This window comes from Temnothorax longispinosus, chromosome 4, assembly GCF_030848805.1.
Source record: "Temnothorax longispinosus isolate EJ_2023e chromosome 4, Tlon_JGU_v1, whole genome shotgun sequence".
NCBI lineage: Eukaryota > Metazoa > Arthropoda > Insecta > Hymenoptera > Formicidae > Temnothorax > Temnothorax longispinosus.
This window is the reverse complement of record NC_092361.1, coordinates 1,250,150-1,268,100: the sequence shown is the minus strand read 5'-3', so window position 1 is coordinate 1,268,100 and position 17,951 is coordinate 1,250,150. Positions and strand designations below refer to the sequence as shown.

At 42.2% G+C, this 17,951-nt stretch overlaps 1 protein-coding gene and 1 long non-coding RNA gene across 3 annotated transcripts in view; one reads left to right on the top strand and one right to left on the bottom strand.

Annotated features, from left to right (window-relative positions):
* The window catches only part of LOC139812404 (uncharacterized), a 238,650-nt gene extending 226,515 nt beyond the window's left edge, over window positions 1-12,135 (top strand). For both annotated transcript variants that reach the window (XM_071777195.1, XM_071777194.1), the window contains exons 10-12: window positions 5,639-6,607; window positions 7,814-8,062; window positions 9,401-12,135. In XM_071777195.1, the coding sequence (XP_071633296.1) occupies window positions 5,639-6,607; window positions 7,814-8,062; window positions 9,401-9,492 (1,310 nt within the window). In that variant the 3' untranslated portion in view covers window positions 9,493-12,135. The remainder of the gene's footprint in view (window positions 1-5,638; window positions 6,608-7,813; window positions 8,063-9,400) is intronic.
* Window positions 1-17,951, bottom strand: part of LOC139812408 (uncharacterized) — a 178,981-nt gene that overhangs the window by 125,703 nt on the left and 35,327 nt on the right. The window lies entirely within an intron of this gene.

Genomic DNA, 17,951 nt, shown 5'->3' with positions numbered 1-17,951 from the left:
ATTACATCGGGAAAGTTATCGTAATTTCTTTACTCCGAACAGCCATTTCTGCGTCACACGTTAAATATCAGTTTATTTCTCTACGCGAGATCAAGATAATCCGCTTAACGTATTTCGGTGTGAGACGACGCTTCGCTGTCGAGAAGAAATGTTCTTGAATCCGCCCGGGAGAGGACGGATCGAAGATGATTTATTTTACAAATACATAGCCGTAATTTATCGAATCGACGTAAACGGATCTCTCGAATCTTTCGATCTACCTTTTTTTCTTCCAAACGAGGACGAAACGCGGTTGTTTCGAGGAGGGTCTCGCTTACCCTTCCGCCCCTTTCCTGTCCTCCTTTACCGTGTACTCCCTCGCCTCCATCTACCCTGCCAAAAGTTATTTCCGCTGGAAATTTATCGCTCTGGCGAGAATCGAGGCGTCATTTCCGGGCGAACGAAACAAAGAGAGCGCCGCGCCACGCCGGGCCGATCTCGCTCTTCGTTCGAAGAATAATTGGCACCCACTTTTATCGCCTTTCTCTTTAACCCCCCCCCCCCGCCACCTCCGCTCAGATAAAAGTATCGCGAAACTCGCGAATGTAAATCGTCAGCTAAAAGTACGTGACGTATCGGCGTATCTATCTTGCGCGTCGTGAAGAAAAACGCGCGCTAACGGAAGACAAGAGCGCCGGTGTCGTTTTCTTATTTACAAACTTCTCTCCCTTGGTCGATACATTCGATTTAACTTCCGGCGACGATAAGCAACTCTTCCCGAGCGTGCATATACATATAATGAGATATGAGATTTCGTTCACTTTCAGCAGACGGTCGTTTTTCGATAGGAAGCGAAGCTTCAGTCATTTCCATGCAAAACTGCTGTCAAAAAGAGGCATACTTTGAAGAAGCCAAAGCAACAAGAATACAAACATACCCTTTAGGATTTTTTTCGCTAACAGAAAAAGGGGGATGGTTTTAACATTGCTAATTAATATATGCAATGTGAAGGGTATTTATTTCAACCGATCGCGGAACGTCCTCATACCATTACGTCATTCTCGTTGGCCGCATGATGGTGCAAAACGAATGAGACTCCCATGAAACGCCGCGGGAGCATGAACGAGGCAAACTAAGCACGCGATAACGGGGCGAAATTTCCGATCCGTTTCCCTCGTCCTCGAGATCGATCGTTAGGGGCGGCCGTTTCGTTCCCTGAAAAGGATGGAGAGAGAGGGGAAGGGGACGGTAGAAAATCGAGGGAGGCAGCACTCGACCGATTAATTAAAAACTTGGTACTGCCGTGTCAAGAAGCACGCTCCGCCAGGAAACGACGCGGATGTGACAGGATAATGCCGCCGGTGACTAAGCGGTACCGGTTTGCCCGCAGGACTTTTCGGGGTCAAAACTGGCGTCATAATAAGACAGCGTAAAAGGGAGAAGGAGGCTGATGTCAGTGATTGACGCGAGTTATTGTATCGCGTTCTCTTAAGAAACAAGAAAAACATGAAAACCTGTTTCATTATTGAACCCCATTTTTTTTAACTCCAGATTTAAACACTTGAAAATCTTTAATCATTGGACGCTCCACCGGCACTAAATGAATCTTTGGTTTTTATTTTCAATTTACGGATTTTTCCGTGAATTATACATGAAATATTTGAATCGACGAAATATTCTTTCAAATAAATTCCCTATAAATCGAAATTGCTTTGAAAAAGTGATTTTAGTCGAACGGAAACATAAAGCGATATGCAATTTAAAAATATTTTTAGATCAGGAAGCAATTTGACAACAAAATCGTTAAAATTTTTTACATAGAAACAGAACTTTATGCGAATAAAACAGTCGAACTGATATGCAAATATCACCGGGGTACCAGACTGTCCCAATTTTATTTCTGCCGTTGCGATTCCGAATCGCGATATCGTGTCGATTTAGAGCAATATGCTTGTTAAAGATGAGCGAGGTCGTGAACCTGATGCCCCCGCCGCTGGGACGGCGCAGGTAATTGTCACGATTAATTATTCTGTGATTTTCTTTATTCCGAAAGCGGATTGGATAGCTAGTTCAGTTCAGGTTAGCGGAAGTCGGAAAGCTGCCGCTGGGTAATTTAGTGCTTGCGGTTGTTATCGATTATCGAATGCGCGACTCGTTGCCAATAAGTATTTGCGCCGCGGGACATAAATATATCGCTCGCAACGGAAAGCTGTGATTTGAGACACAGCAAAATATTATCGGTCACAGTTAAATATCGCGATATCACATTTACAATATCTTGATGCTCGATGTAAAAGAATATCTTTTCTCTTAAGTTTTCTCGGCGTTAGCCAACAAACAAAAATGTTGGAAAATTAATCTCGCTTTTATTCGCAATAGATTATATTAATTTAACATGTGTATAAATATATATTCTTTTGTTTTTATCTTATATTAACCTCGTTATTCGTAATATAACGTAAAATATTTTCCAGTTGTTACACACACATCTGCAAGGTATAAATACATTCAGTGGCCCGTATAGTTACATCCTTGGAGACAACCAGACGCTATGAAACTTCATTGTTACGCGATTCTCAGAGTAGATTAGCACATTGAGATAAGGAAGGATACGTTCCCTTATACGTATACCTCTAATTTGCGATTTGCGACATGCTGCACCGATAACATATCGTAACATTAAAGCAGACCGATCTTGTTGATACGAAATATATAAAATGTTATATAGTAAGGAAACATATATTATTCTTTTATTTGTTTTTGAAATATCAAAATAACGATTTTCGTCCTTATTATCAGGAAATATTAAATACAAAAATGTTAAACTACCAAAATGAGAAGATTGCGAATTGTCAACTTTGTAACTTTTAAATTTTACTTGAACACGCCTTATTATTGAGAAATGTATGGTATTCTGACAAGCTACAAAGCCTTGCAGCATAAATAACGATCAGTATAGTTCGCGATTCGCCCTTCTGATCGAACACAAAGGAATCTGGATGGACCAAAGGGACTGACTCCCAACCTCTCGTCGATAACCCGCCCTTAACGTACCGTCCTTTTGGGCAGGTCCTTCGTGCCGGGAATCGCCTAACGAGTCGGAAAAATCAAAGTCGCTTTCGCCGAGACCGAACGTTCGCTTTTGCGTTGCCGTAAAGTCGTGTCTAATTAACCGTAAAAATAACGAGATTTTTGCAATATCGTCGCAAACTGCCATTAAGATCGATTTATAAAATTCGGAAATGCAAAAATGGAGCAGCGACATAAAAACAAAAGTGGAGTCCCTATTCTCGAAACAAGAACAGAAATGAGACTGAAATTGATTTCCTTGGTAAATGATTAAACCGAGAACCTTCATTAATATGTACGTCTCGCTTCGCCAGCCTTTAAGTATTTTCCTATTTTTGTAATTAAGATGCGAGTAAATGAAATAAAAGTATCGTTGTTAAAACGGATCTTCTTGAGACTTAATTAGAAAGTGAGATCCTGTTACTTTTGTAACAGAATCTTTCTAATTAAGAGTAAGTAAATGTAAATTTTTCCGACTCCTTTTATCCGAACTTTTCCAACTCTTCCGACGTTAAATAGCAATTAAACCCTTCGTTGTATTTTCTCTGCAGGATAATCGGTATATGTTTTTTTTTCTTTCTCCGTTCTCGCGAGCGTCGTATTTCACGTGCTTTCAATTAATAGAAGGCACATATATTATCATGTAAAACACGAAAAAAGTGGACTTGATTGTTAGCTTACTGAGTTTTGAAGGCTTGATGGTAGCGAGATAAAACGATAATGCAGCTTATCAAGCTGGGAGGGAGAGCGGAACCCTTGGCTCGAGGGTGCGTCGTCAGATTTGTCTCGTTAAGTTCGCATTGTGTCTGGCCTATAGACGATTTACGCTCTCTCGTTATAGCCATTCGCCGTTTTCCGTTACTTTCTTGGGCCTTCTAAAGGCTCCTGGCATTCTTTTCCTCCTTTTCTACGATCTAATGAGCTTCCATTAGAACCACAATGCGTTTCCGTTATTTGCGTGAGATTGGTGATATTTATTGTGGCTTGCATATTATACATAAAGAGAAAAATCTATTTAAACAGAGGTAAAATTGAAGAATGTTAAATATACGTGCATGTGTGTAAATATTTTTGAATGTTTAATAATCGATCTAGAATGTAGGATGAGATTTATATGATATTAATGAGAATACATTTCAGAAATATACTGTAAAGTTTTGTTTTATAAAAATGTTACAGAAAATGACGTTACGTTTTTTGCTTTACTTCTGGCGAGCAAACTGTGTAACTGCTTTAAATTAGCTACAACTTTGGAAAAACGATTAACCTAAGTCCTATAAATTTGGAACCATTATATAACATTTGCAACTACCTTAGGGTACATAAGAGATATAATATGATTATGTGAACTCCCTGAATAGACTCGGACATCCGTGGCTCCTTTCAGAACTTTTTTCCCCTCCCCTCCCCCCTCCCGGGTTTAAAATATACCGTACTTTCTCACTAACAAGAAAGTATCATTAGCAGGGATCGATAACCTTCGTCGAGCTTCTTGTCCCAACTTCTAAAGTTACGGCATTTAAAATTCCGTTTAAGACTCAACTTCAAAGTTTCTTCTTAGGCCGTAGAAATTACGAGCATATCGGTACTTTACTTTTGCAGATAGGATCATTAATTTACAGCGACTCTTTTTATATCTATGAAACTATTTACGTTTATTAGTATTACGCATAATCACGTATTTAACTCGTGATATTAATAATAGTAATAATAATATCGTTGCATAATATACGTTTGTAATTTTGCCATATTCATATAAAATTCTAGTGGTTCTATTTCCGAATATTATGGTAAAAAGTATCGTTTTAGGTACACGATAAATGTTCATACGTTTTTATACGTTTATCGTGCTGCCATTTTTCATTTCTCGCACATGTCGTGCAATGTAAATTAACTCCTTTATCGTAAATATAAAACATAATCGTAAATCGGGTTATGCAGCGTTATATTAATGTTTCAAATGAAGCAAGCGTGATATTTCATGTCATTAATAATACTGCAAAATTTATCCTTGTTCTGTCACATCACAAATTCTCTCTGCCCACAATATAAATATTATATCATCTCGCATATATTATGCTATTGAAGTAATTATTTATTCCGGAAATCAAGCATGAATTTAAGAACGTTTATTGCATATAATTATTATCTTCGAGCTCGGTACGCAATACAATTTAAAGCATTAGAAATTAAGAAATAACTTTTACAGTACTTCGAATATCCGCTGATTGAAAATCTTGTGATTTTTTAAATAATATTTTTTATAATATTTTCTGGAATTTTATATTTTTTTTGCTTATACCGCTACTAAGATAGGAATGTGATATCACGGAAAAAAATTTAGCTAAATTTAGTCGTAAAATATAGATAACTAACATTTTTTGCATTGAGAGCTATATTTTTTGCAGCGAGAGCTATGATTTAGCAATAGTAGCAAAACCTTTTGTTCTCGCTGCAAAAAATGTAACTCTCGTTGCGAAAAATGTTAGTTATTCATATATTTTAGCTATAGTAGCTAATCTATTTTTCCGCGTATTTTGCGATATTCTCGCGGATACTTTGTAAGGTTTACGTCTGCTTTTTGTCGCAGCGAGCTCTCCGGAACCACGTACCTGTCCGTACTTGGGTAAGTTCACGGTAACGGACGTGAATCGGAATCAACGGAATACGCGTGAAAGCCGCAGGAGCCAACACCAGCAGCAGCAGGAGTCTCTGCCGATCCGGCACGACGGCGAGAAGGTGCGACACGCCCAGGAGAGGAATGAAGACCGGCGGGCTCGTAAGCTGGATTACGAGGTCGAGAAGAGGCGGGCCAACAACGAGTATCTGGTCCACGAGAGGATGGGTCGGCGGGCGCGTTCGAATCGCGGCGGCAACCGGAGCCGCAAGGACTACAGCCTGGAGGAGATCCCGTCGAGGAGATCCTCCGAGCTGGAGGAGACTTTCCGGGACCTGCGGGAGCGCGCCGTGCGATCGAAGGTCCGACGATCGGGCGACCTCGAGCAACGCGGCGCTGAAAGCTCGCGCTCCAAAACGAGGAGATCGCGCGCCGTCGAGCATCTCGAGAGAGACGCGAGATACACGACGGATCGCGGGAGAATTGACAGAAATGAGGGCGAAACGGTCGAAGACGAAATGAGGTCGAGAGACGAGGCGAACAACAGATCGAGAAGGGACCCGAAGATAGAAGATTTCCATCTGTACGATGTCGATGTGATCGGACGGTTTTGGGCCGCCGATCCGGACGGCAGCTGGACCTCCAGCACGCTACAGGTGCAGGGCGATTATTTTGGGGATTATCTGGAGGTCGATAGCCCGCCGCGAAAAAGATCCGCGTCGGGGAACCCGACCGACAAGGGTATGACCTATAAAGATCTCCTGAGGATGAAGAGGGAGCTCGAGGAACACGAGAGGGACGAGGATATCCCGGAGAAGAGGGAGAAAAGGAACGAGGACGAATCGAGGTGCAACTCCGAGGTGACGACCTTAACCGTGGGCTGCTCCACGGCGGACAGGATGGAGTTTCAAAGTGACTGCGTTGACGACGACGCTATCACCGGTAATTATCTGCCTTTTCTTCCTCTTTGCCGTCTCACGCCGAGAACTTTGTGCCGCGCTGTGACTCCTTGAATACGAGCGCGGTGTCGCGAGCGACGAAGGAGAATTATTTTTTTCAAGGCATTTCGAGCGTTGAATTTGACGCTGCTTAGAAAAAGTGCCTTTTTAATACTAGAACGACCGGCGATTATAGTCTAGAGATTGGCGTTTATTCTAGCAAGAATTCTCTTTATAAAGAAAAAGATTCTACCATTTCTTCGCATCTCTTCCAAAATGGTTTTTTTTAATCTGTATTTTTGCTAAGAAAAACGTTGACTCTGAATTTAAAAAATCATGGTTTCAAAAGATTCGTAAATAATAAATGACTCAATTTTGAAATAATCTATTTAAAAGTAGATATGAAAGATAAATATTTTTTAAGGAAAAAAATCTTTCCTCCACCATTAATATCAATTAAATAGATATAAAAAACATGATTGATGACAGTTTAAAAACAGAGAGAACGTGCATGGTTAAACGATATTTTCGCCTTTTTCTCAGTCTCTTTTTTTACACAAGAAAGAAAGATTAACATCTATCCAGAAAAACTCCGCTCTGAGATAAGAGATAAAAGCCGTCCATCAAATAATCACAAAGTGTCTTCTCAGAAAATTTGCATTGATATTTAATTAAGTGTTAGCAATAAAGCTCATCAACGACGCAACGTTTATCGCGCTTACGGAAAATATTATCCCGAGACAGTATGACGAATTTCGTGCCTTTCAGCGTTAAAGCGACGATATTAACGCCGCGCGCCTCTTATCGAGCCCGAAACTCTTGCGCTCCCCGTTTATCAATCCCGGTAATGTCGTAACTTCATTACGACGGTCGAAATGATACTCGAGCACGCTCCCCTGCCGCGATTCCGCATCAAGATCGAAATGCCTGAATGTTTGAAAGAACCGCGAGGCATGTGTCCGCTCCTCGCCTCCCTTCCCTTCGCGCTTCCCAGTCCCGTGGAATATCCTCTCGACCCTCGACACCGTCGAAGTTTATTTCGAGGGGGAGGGGGAAATAATGGCACTCGAAGGGTAACGGCCGTCGAGACGCCAACCCTCCCCCGCGCGCTCGCGACTGTTATTATCCCGAAACTTTCTCTAACCCAACCCTCCCGTGTTTCGCGAAGAACCTCTGGCTCAGCCCCGTGCTCTCTCTCTTTGCCTTCCAGCCTATTCCTGCCACGGTAGATGGTTCGACGCCGAGGGCACGCAGTTCGTGATCGCCACCCCGTTGGCGCGCAGAACAGCATGGTCGAACAGCGAGAACAACAGGGCGCAGCCCTACAGGAATAGCCGTAGACTGTGCTTCATGTACAAAGAGAGCGGCGGAGTTGTCAGTTTGACTGCCAGCCACATAGCGTGTCAGAGGGGCATCCCACCGCCTGCGCCGATGTTGGCCTTCAACGCTACCAGCACCGGTAAGTGGCAACCTCCGTCAACCCTTTCGCTTTCCGTCGCTGCGCTATTTCATCCCCCGGATTAGCATTAATCCGAGAACACTAGACACGAGTACACGCAACGTAATTATATCTGGCAATATTACGTTAAAAGAGCATAGATGATAATTTTAAATTCGCCAATACTTTATTAAATATTGTTATCCAAATGCAGAAAGTATCGCAATTAAATTACAAAAGTAATGCAAAATTTTATTTAATTATTTATTTTTAAAGCTATAATATTGATCATTTAATAGATTTTTATCTCATTGTTCTTATGCATCGAACATAAAATATAATAAAATTCTCCACATATATATTCATTTTAAATTTCAACATTCGGATTGTCAAAGAAAGAGAAATTATATATAAGTTAAGACAAGTTTCTTGATATCTATTAAATAAATGATAAATGTAAATTTCATATCAATATGGGCAAATTTTTGATATCACGAAGACTTGGCAAACTCGTAGCTATGCCTGATCAGGAAAACGTGACGAGATTCTCCGTCTTTTCGCAAAACGTTCAGTATACTCCAATAACTTCTCCGTGACGTGAACGCTGTGCCATCCAATCGAAATCGCAGAGTCAGCGATTGTCATCCATTGCGCCGCGCCGCTCGAAATCTCGTCGCGGAGGGCGCGTGACAGCCACGCATAATCTAGCGCGACATTCGCGTAGCTCTCTGTGACAAATAGACTGCGACAGCGCGTTGATAAACGCTGAGTTATGTGTCACTGGACCTAAGGCTATCTCGTGGGCGCGAAATAACCGTTAAATATATTGCGTTAAACATATATTATCCCAACATTAATTATACCATTCGCGTGTTTCACTAGCGGCCTTAATTTTGGTCCAATCGAATGTTATTATGCTATATGGAAGATATTACCTTTATTATCTTGGATTTTAAACCACACAATATTGTAACATTTACAACGATCATAATTAGAGAAAAAACATATTGATTTATAAAAAGACATTGAGATAATTAATTTCGATATCGTGTATAATGCTAGAGTAGAATTTTGTATTTTGCTAAGAAGCCTATATATAGAGTCAAAAGTTTCGAGATTGATTTTATACAGTACAACTACGTGTAATGTTACATTCAGTACGTATATTTTCGAGGAAAACATTTAGCACGTACTAGTAAAAATATTTTTCGTTTACATGTATGAGAGATGGATGTTAAGGTTGACTAACCCTAACTAAATAAATGCCGTTTAGCTAAGAAGCTAAACACGCTTCTATCTCGCATGTAAGTGTACACGCACAAAGATAGTAAAAATTGCAAATCACTTCTATCGTTGCAGGCCAGTGCATGGAAGCGAACGGCGGACAGATCGGCCGATCGACGTACCTGACGATCGTTCTGCTGACAGCAGTCGCCGCGATATTCAGGTGATTCTAATCGAAAGCGCGATTATTCGAAATCAATTTAAAAAAATCAGACTCAAACGCGGTGTCGGACACTCAGTGAGATCGTTATAAAGAATATTCGCGACAAAGTGATCGGCCGTGGCTCGATCGATCCGAGCGCGCGCGTAAAGTTGCAGATGAATGCGATCTTAGACCGTGAATGAGAAGATGCGGGGAGAAAATGGGAGCTTATCGACCGATTTAGCACAATCGTGCTCGTAGCTCCTGTTAGTTTCTTCGAGCTGTCAGGAAAAACTCGCGTTCCCGCGATCGTCGTTCCGAGGCCGAAGAGGCGCAGCCGCGTCGTCGATGAAACGGATAAGGAGTAACGAATGACGGACGACAGGATCGCACGAAGGATCATCTTACGAAGAATCGACGGAAGATCCGAAAAGAAAGTTGGATTTTCGCGACGACTTCGACACGCACGATCTCGCAGGAAGAGACAGGCATCGAAGGGACATCGGCGGCGATATTGCGCGATCGAAGCGATCGAGAGAGAGAGAGAGAGAGAGAGAGAGAGCGCGGACTCGTTGAGCGTGAGTTTTCCCTGGCCAGTAGATTTTTTTACCGGACGTAGCGCGTAGGCACTAAGATTGAGATCGGGCGGAAGTTGACGAAGTTGTTTAGGCGATTTCTATGGTTTGGCCATATCACGATCGGTATCGCGACGAACGACGCGGTCGACCTCGGTCAAGGACGAAGGACCGCGATTCGCCCACGCGGGATCGATCGTCCCGGAGTCCTCTCGTTCTAGCCGATAAGACGCGGCGATCGTTTACTTTTTAGGAACGGACAGAAAAGGATGACTGCTACGAAAGAGAGACTATATCCTCGATAAGTGCAAAAAAAAAAGAGAGAAAGGGATGAAGAAGCATTTACTCGGTAAATATTTTCTTCGCCGGGCGCGCGTACGCTCATTTCTTTGCTCATTCTCGGGCATGTACCCTCAATAAGTACCGAGTTAATCGACGATACGCGTAATAATTAATATCGATTAATTACAAATAAATACACGCTGTCGTTTTTCGACGGATCGAGGCGGATCCCCGAATTTGTTCTGTGAAGTGACGCCGCGAAGGATGAAGGGAAATGGATCGCGGGTGAGTCGCTCGTTCTCCCCGGGACGAGCTAGCCGAGCGAGAGCGGTTTTTATCTGAACGACGAACGAGAATGAGGACAGTGACTCTTGATTAATTAGCATGGCGGAGTCCTCTAGCCGATAAGAAACAAATGCGTAATATTATTTCACCCCGCGAACCAGTCGAGGATTAAAGAAGGTCAAGAGATTATTGAACGAGACTACAGAGGCTCCGTTCTGGATGTCACACCATGGTACACCGGTGTTCTCTCTTCCTCGGGGCTCACACGGCTCACTACATTTTTCTTTATTCATGCGTCGAGAGGGGAAATCCGCCGAGGAAATCGCACGACGCGACGCGTCCCTCCGCGCGCGCGCGAGGCAGATGACACGGGTGTGATCCTTTGATCTATATTTTCGCTTCATTAGCATCTCGTTAGACGCGACGCGCAAATGCAGCCCCCGCCTGATCCTAAGTTTTTATTCGTCGAGGATAAAGATCGCGTGCGATGTCACCGTCAAGTCTCGGGGAGGGAGAACTTGCCTTTAACGTTAAATGTGCGGTGGTGACGCCGAGGTCTTTGTCTCCTATGAGCAATCGATTAGCTTAATTAACGATGGGATGCCCGCGGACGGATATCTCTTCGGTGGTGACCCGCTCGGCGCGAACGTTAATGTTAAGCAATAAGCAATAAAGATACACGAAACATGTATAGAAAAGACGTACATACACACACACGCGGATACATACATTTACGTGGCAACAGAAACGCTCGAGAACGGTGATAACGAGGCGGATGTGTTGCGCTTAGAATCGAGCGTGAAGGCGTTATAACTCGAAGAAGGAACTCAATCGGTTTCGATTTTCGTGATTAATGACGACAGAAGAAGGCCAGACGCGACGGTGTAGGACGCTACGATATTATTGTAACTAATACAGAGTCTATATTATATATATTATTGTACAACCATCTTTGTAATAATTAAGCTGTAATCGAGTGACGAGAGATAGTAGAAGGAAGAGACAAACAAAGGGGAAGTTAGGAGCAACAGAAAGAGTGTGTGAGAGTGAGAACTGAAGCGCGTGTGTATGTGTGCGTGCGAAAATGAAAGAGAAAATTGGAATGAAAGAGTGGGAGGGGCTGGGGGGGGGGTCATGAAAAAAAGAGTGAATTATAGGAAAAAGCCAATTGCTATTTTAGCACTTTTTCAATCGCGTTGTACGTAATTTCTACGCCACTAAGATTTTTCCGTCGGATTTTGGTTTAATCAATCAACGACGTCGGCGAGATCGATTCTTGAGAAGGAAACGAGAAACTCGCAACGGATGCGATGAAAATCTCATCGAGCCGTCATTCGCCGTTCGTTCATCCGCGCGTCCAATTATTTTTGTTCTTTCTCTCGTCGATCTCGATCGAAATTGCTTCGCAACGCTGACCAACCAACGGTGACCGACGTTTCGCGAGGATTTCCATCGATCCATCGCGTTAATTGCGTTATTTATCCCATCTTTGCCTTAGTCGATCGTCGGGATCGTTAAGCGTCGCATGTTATTTCACGCCTACTCAAGGATCCTCTCGGACAACGCACTTCATCGGGCGGCAAGTGTCTCCGTTTTCAGGGTTCTCAGAAGAGAGGGACCGATCGATTTTCGTTCAATTACCTCTCTCTCGACGAGAGTGGTATACCGTGAAGATATTATTGTCAGTGCGCACAACAATTGCGAGGTAGCGCGAAGCTCGTGCCATGCGGGCGAGCAGCGCGCGTTCTCATTTTTCACCAACAAGTAGGACTTAGGCTACTTAGGACACTTAGCAGTTATCAGCATTAGAAGCCATACTGTACCTACGAGCGCAGCGTATACATATATATAGCGTATATGAAGTAGTATGTTAATATCGGGTCTAGCCGTTAAGATTTCTCTAGCTTCTTAGGGATAATAAGCTCATTGTGAACAGCAATCAGGTCTGATCCAGGTGCCCCGCGGTCACGAATCACGTGCGTTACAATCCTGATGAGGCCCGATCGTCAATCTCGCGTCTAACGAGACGACGCGATTTCCGCGACAGCTAAGAGTCTCATATCGACGGAGCGTGCGACTGTGAAAAAGCAAGAGTTCGATAGTAATTTACGCTCTATCTTTTTCTAGAAATTTGAAAAAATTAATCTGAATTAAATTTTCTCAATTTTTTATGTTAATTCTCGCGAGCTTAAACAACGAAAAAAAAAATAGTTACACCCGATTCAACCCTTACAGTACAAAACATGGATATTTCGGGTCCGACCACTTTTTCACTTATTTAAAGTCGTTCAAGAAATCCCTAAAAATTCATAAACATACTTTCAAGTTTCTAGAACAAATACGTTTTATTTTTTACCGAATAAGATACCGTTTTTGATTGTACTTTAAGGGTTAATTCGACGAATTCGTAAAATTCTGTACGGAAGATCAGCATGATCCGAGAATCACTTGAAGCCTCTCCATATTAATTAAAATTTTTAGAATTTTGATGAAATCGCTCAAATAGCTCTGAATTAGATCATATCATGTATAACTGTGTTGTCAATCGGAGCATCAATTGTTTGCTATCCGCTATATCGCGGTCAGCGTAAGAATAAATGTTTATTTTTTTTTACAGCGTTGTTAGAACGCGGATGATCACACCCGAAATCATTCAAATTCCGCGATTTTTTTTTAATTATCCCATCTGTATTGCCAAACAAAACGCATATTTCAATCGTATATATTTTGCTCCTATACATTTTTGTTTGCTTTCATGATCCCCGCTATATGCGAAGCTATGGAATGCATGCAATAATCAAATTAAGCAAAGCTGATGGCAAAGAGAAGAGCGGAACGCGGACGGTATTAAAGAATGAAAATGGTTATTCGAACATTTCTACGCGCGCTCTTCACTTTTTAACTTACCCTCACGATTGACACTTCGAAAGCGAGCGTCTTAGAACGACTCGTCCTTGAGCTATGCTTATCGTCTCCAAAGATTCGCGGTCTCATATCGACATTATTATTGCAGAGAGGAAGATACCGCAATAATGAACGAAGCTAAAATATTCGAATCGATCGCAAATTGGTTCGTAAGGGGAAAACTTTACGAATTTTACATAATGTCGTAGAATTTTTAACGATAAAAATAACCGGGTTTCGAGAACGGAAGATGCGAGAACGTAACTGGGCAAACGCTCGAATATTCTATTATTTTCGATTTATCTGGCGCAAACAACGTCGAGGGATTCAATAATTATCGGAGCATCCCCAAACATCGTTACTAACCCCGACCGACTCGATCCGCTCGATTCGCTCTTTCTCTATCTCTCTCTCTCTCTCCCTCTCTCTCTTTCTCTTTCGCCCTCTCCCTCTCTTGCCAAACATTATGCGCGGCATTTAATGAGATTGATGCAATCGTCCGATGCATTTAATCCTACCAATTTACATTGCGCCCTAATATCGTGCGCGAGCATTCCGCTAATGGAGTCGCTAATGAGAAACAGAAACATTCTCCTCGCTCGTTGTTGTTTTCGATAGATTAGACAACCACCAGCAGAAAATTGCAAACGAACCGTCCGCTCCCGGGAGAAAATTCGTACTTCATTTCAGCGCGCTGTTCGCTTGATTTTTGTCCTATCACAGTGGGATTTACGTTTGTATAAAATATTTGCCACAGACGAGATGCAAGTGGAAATTTCACATAATAAGTCGAAATCAAATCTGATCAAATCTACCTTCCTTCTTCAGAAGAAATCGTTGAACTTCGATTTATAAGAACAATTGTTCCTTCTGTTTTTTTTTTCGTCAGTCTTTTATCCCGGAATTTAAATATGCAAAATTTTGAAAGAAGCATCGACAATTTATTTTCGCTGAGGAAACATTGACTTCATGTAACTCAGAGGAGAGAGTTGTTGAAACCTCTTTTTTGGCGGATATAGCTCGGGTTCAGCGGAACAAGCCCGAAAGTTATTCGTAACAACTAACGTCAGTATATTTTCGTTCGAAACACCGCTCGATGAAAGTCGTTTGTTACAACAATCTCCCGGATGTAAGACGCGCTTCTCGCGAACGCGCTGTGCGCGGTTGATTTCACCGCACCGTGCGGATGTGGCTTCGAAACCGATGTGAATACCGAACCGGGATTACAACAAAGCGCCGCGTGCGTCAGCCGTCCGAGTCGGCGGCGGCGTACCGACGATTAACGATTTTATGGAAGCTCGTCTGATAGGATTATCGGATTACTTCCGTGTCGGCGCGAGTACTCCGCGCGCGGTATATTGCTCTTCCGCGTCGCGGATTATGTTCTCATTCTTAAGATCGCCCCTGCCACCGGCTGTGTCACTCGAGAGATTTGGGATACGTCCCGGGCAAACAACTCGCGGCGAAGTTGGCCTCGTGACAAACGGACGCTTCGAGTACGCGGGATCATCAACCCCGCTTTAATAAATCAAATCAGCCGTTTTGGCAGCGGCCAGATAAACCCGTAAGTTGAAAAGATTTAATTGAAGAAAAATGTGTTATTTCTGAAATATATAAATATCACGTTTATATTGTCCAGATGACGTTGTTTTCATACGCGCAATAAGTTCATGTTCCTTTAATCTTAGAACAAATAATCAGAGCCTTTAAATTAAACTATTGACTCTCCTTAATTCATATCACTGCCTTTCGATCAAATCTGTCTTATTGGTTATTAATCTTCAAATTAACTTGTAGCTATTTTTCTGCGTTATTTGAATCCCATTTCTCAGAATTATTTTTCTTATTTTTAGCTATTGCATTCTGTTTTTATTAGATGATCATACATTCAAAAATAAATCAATTTTCTGTGAACTATTTATATCTTTCTGGACTAAGAATTTTAGATATATTTCCAAAATAACCGATCTAATTTATTTATGAACAAGATTTGAATACATATTAAAACATTGGATAGAAATAATTGTGTGAAATGTCGGTTCGCTATTCCGTCAATTTTTTGTCTTTACTGATATCAGGATATTTTTACGTTATGTGATATTTATATCGCTCTATTTTTGTTTCCATCATAGAACATATCAAGAATAGATGGTTAAGAGACATATATATCGTTTTCAACGTTATTAAATCTGATTTCCTGTTAAATAATGATCTCATTGTTGCTGTTATTATCACTAGTTATCATTTCTCGATTGAAAGACGGCGCAGCGAAATACGAAAAACGATTTCCGGTTTTCCCCCTTAAAAAAAAGAAGTGAAAAAAGCAACGAGCATGCTCGCGAGCTTGCAATTTATATCGCCATAAATATATTTACGGTTATGACTCCGATATCGCTAAACGCACGACGCTTTATTTCATAGCTTCCGGAAATATTGTAGATTCGTCGACTTCCCGCGCCCCTCCAGGATCGATACTCCGATAAAATCCCGCCCGTACACGGTCGTTCGAAAACAATTCCGTGCTTATTTCCCTTCGCGAATCATACGCATATCCGGCCTACGAAAAACCGGGGGATGTATCGAGATATCCGGTCCGCGGCGACGGCTCCGCATCGCGTATCAGCGTCCTTCGTTATCAGAAACGATCCATCCGCGTCAGGACCGCCGCAAGGGTGAATCTATGTTGCATATGTTGCATTAACAACCTCAGCCATCGTGTGGCAGATCCAAATCTTTTTTGAGAATTTGAAGAAATTCTTGCATACCCTTTTATTTTAAATAGAAAATTTTTAACTGACAAAACGCACAATATTAATAATATTATAACTATAGACATATTAACAATTATATTAATATTAACTGTCGTATCATAACGTAGTTATTTATTGTAGAAAAAATATGAAGTATAAGAATATATATTTTCTTCAAAATTTTTGCTTGAGTGCGTCCTCGTTAAAAAAAAAAAATTAGTTTTAGATTTTGAAAAGTCATCACTTTGTGTCGGTCCTGTCTGCGATGGGAGACGCACGCGCACGAGCGACGTCCACGACTGGAAAATCGTCGTCGTCCGGAGATTAGAGTGCTTCCAGTGCCATATGGGAAAAACAGCGAAACTTCCCCCAATCTGTAGGAGGTAACGACTCCCGCGTGTGCGGGGATGAGAGCCGCGATGCGTCTCGATTACGGGAGTACAAGCGGGGGAAAGGGGAGGGGAAGAAAAATGCGGCTCACTGATAGCTCGCGTTTTTCACGGCCCCGAATGCCGGAAAGTTCTTGAGCGTTATTGTGCTGTGGATTTAACTCTCCGTAGAGCGAGAGAGAGAGAGAGAGAGAGAGAGAGAGAGAGAGAGAGAGAGAGAGAGAGAGACGAAAGCGGGCGAGCTTTTTCTAATTTCGCGCTAAATTCTGATCTTCGCATTCGCCGCATGCCACCTAAAATAGTTCTCCCAACTTGCCCGATCATACCAGAGTTAGCCGATGAACTCTTGGCATACACCGCAGAGTGGAAGGAATATTCTTAATGTTCCATTCAATTTCATTTATTACGACGTATACAGTGACGTAACGATAAAAAATTGCTACTAGAAAGATATTCATATATCGATGAAATCCATCTCTGCTTGTCCCAATGTTATTAAAAATAACGATCCAAAGTGATTCTTACCGTTTTTCGTTATCCCTACCTAAGAGAAATGTATTCCCGACGGACGATCGTGATCTTTCTTTATAAACGCGAAAGTCAGGAAGATAAGACAGAAATGGATTAGTTGCCATTACGGCTCCACTTACCAAATGTGGACCCTACCATATATAGAGCGGAACTTTGCCCTACGGAGGTCAATATAAAAAATGCGTTCTCGGAACATGCGGAATAGCTGCGCGCCGCCGCCGAGGCTTTCGCAAAACCCGGGACGCGCCGCGCCGCACCTTCCTTCCTCGAGTACAGCACAGTCGCACCCTCCGTCGATTCGAGGACGTTTTCAATCAAGGGACAATCATCCCTCGACGAGCAATCCAAGTTCTATCGGATCAATCCGCCGTTCCGTCCCCCGACGAGACACGCGGTTAGATTCGTCCCCTGCCCTCCCCTCTATCCTACCCTCCCTCGTTCTTATCCGAACAACGACAGGAATAACTTCCGCTACACCCTCAGCAACGGTTCACCCCGAATGTACAACACGCTGCGGATGCGTGCGCGAGATGCAATTACGCTCTTTCGAATAATATTGAATGTTCTCGCATCGAATTGATTCCCGATTGGTTTCCCCGTACTGATCTCAAAAATGACTTTTGTTCGAGCTTTTCGTCGATAAGGGATAAAATCATTTTCTCATATTATTAGGTATTTGATTCGAAACTATATTTATTTATATTTAAACGATACGAGCAAAAAGACTTACACAAAACAGATGATGCTTTTTTCCTTTTTGTATAAGTT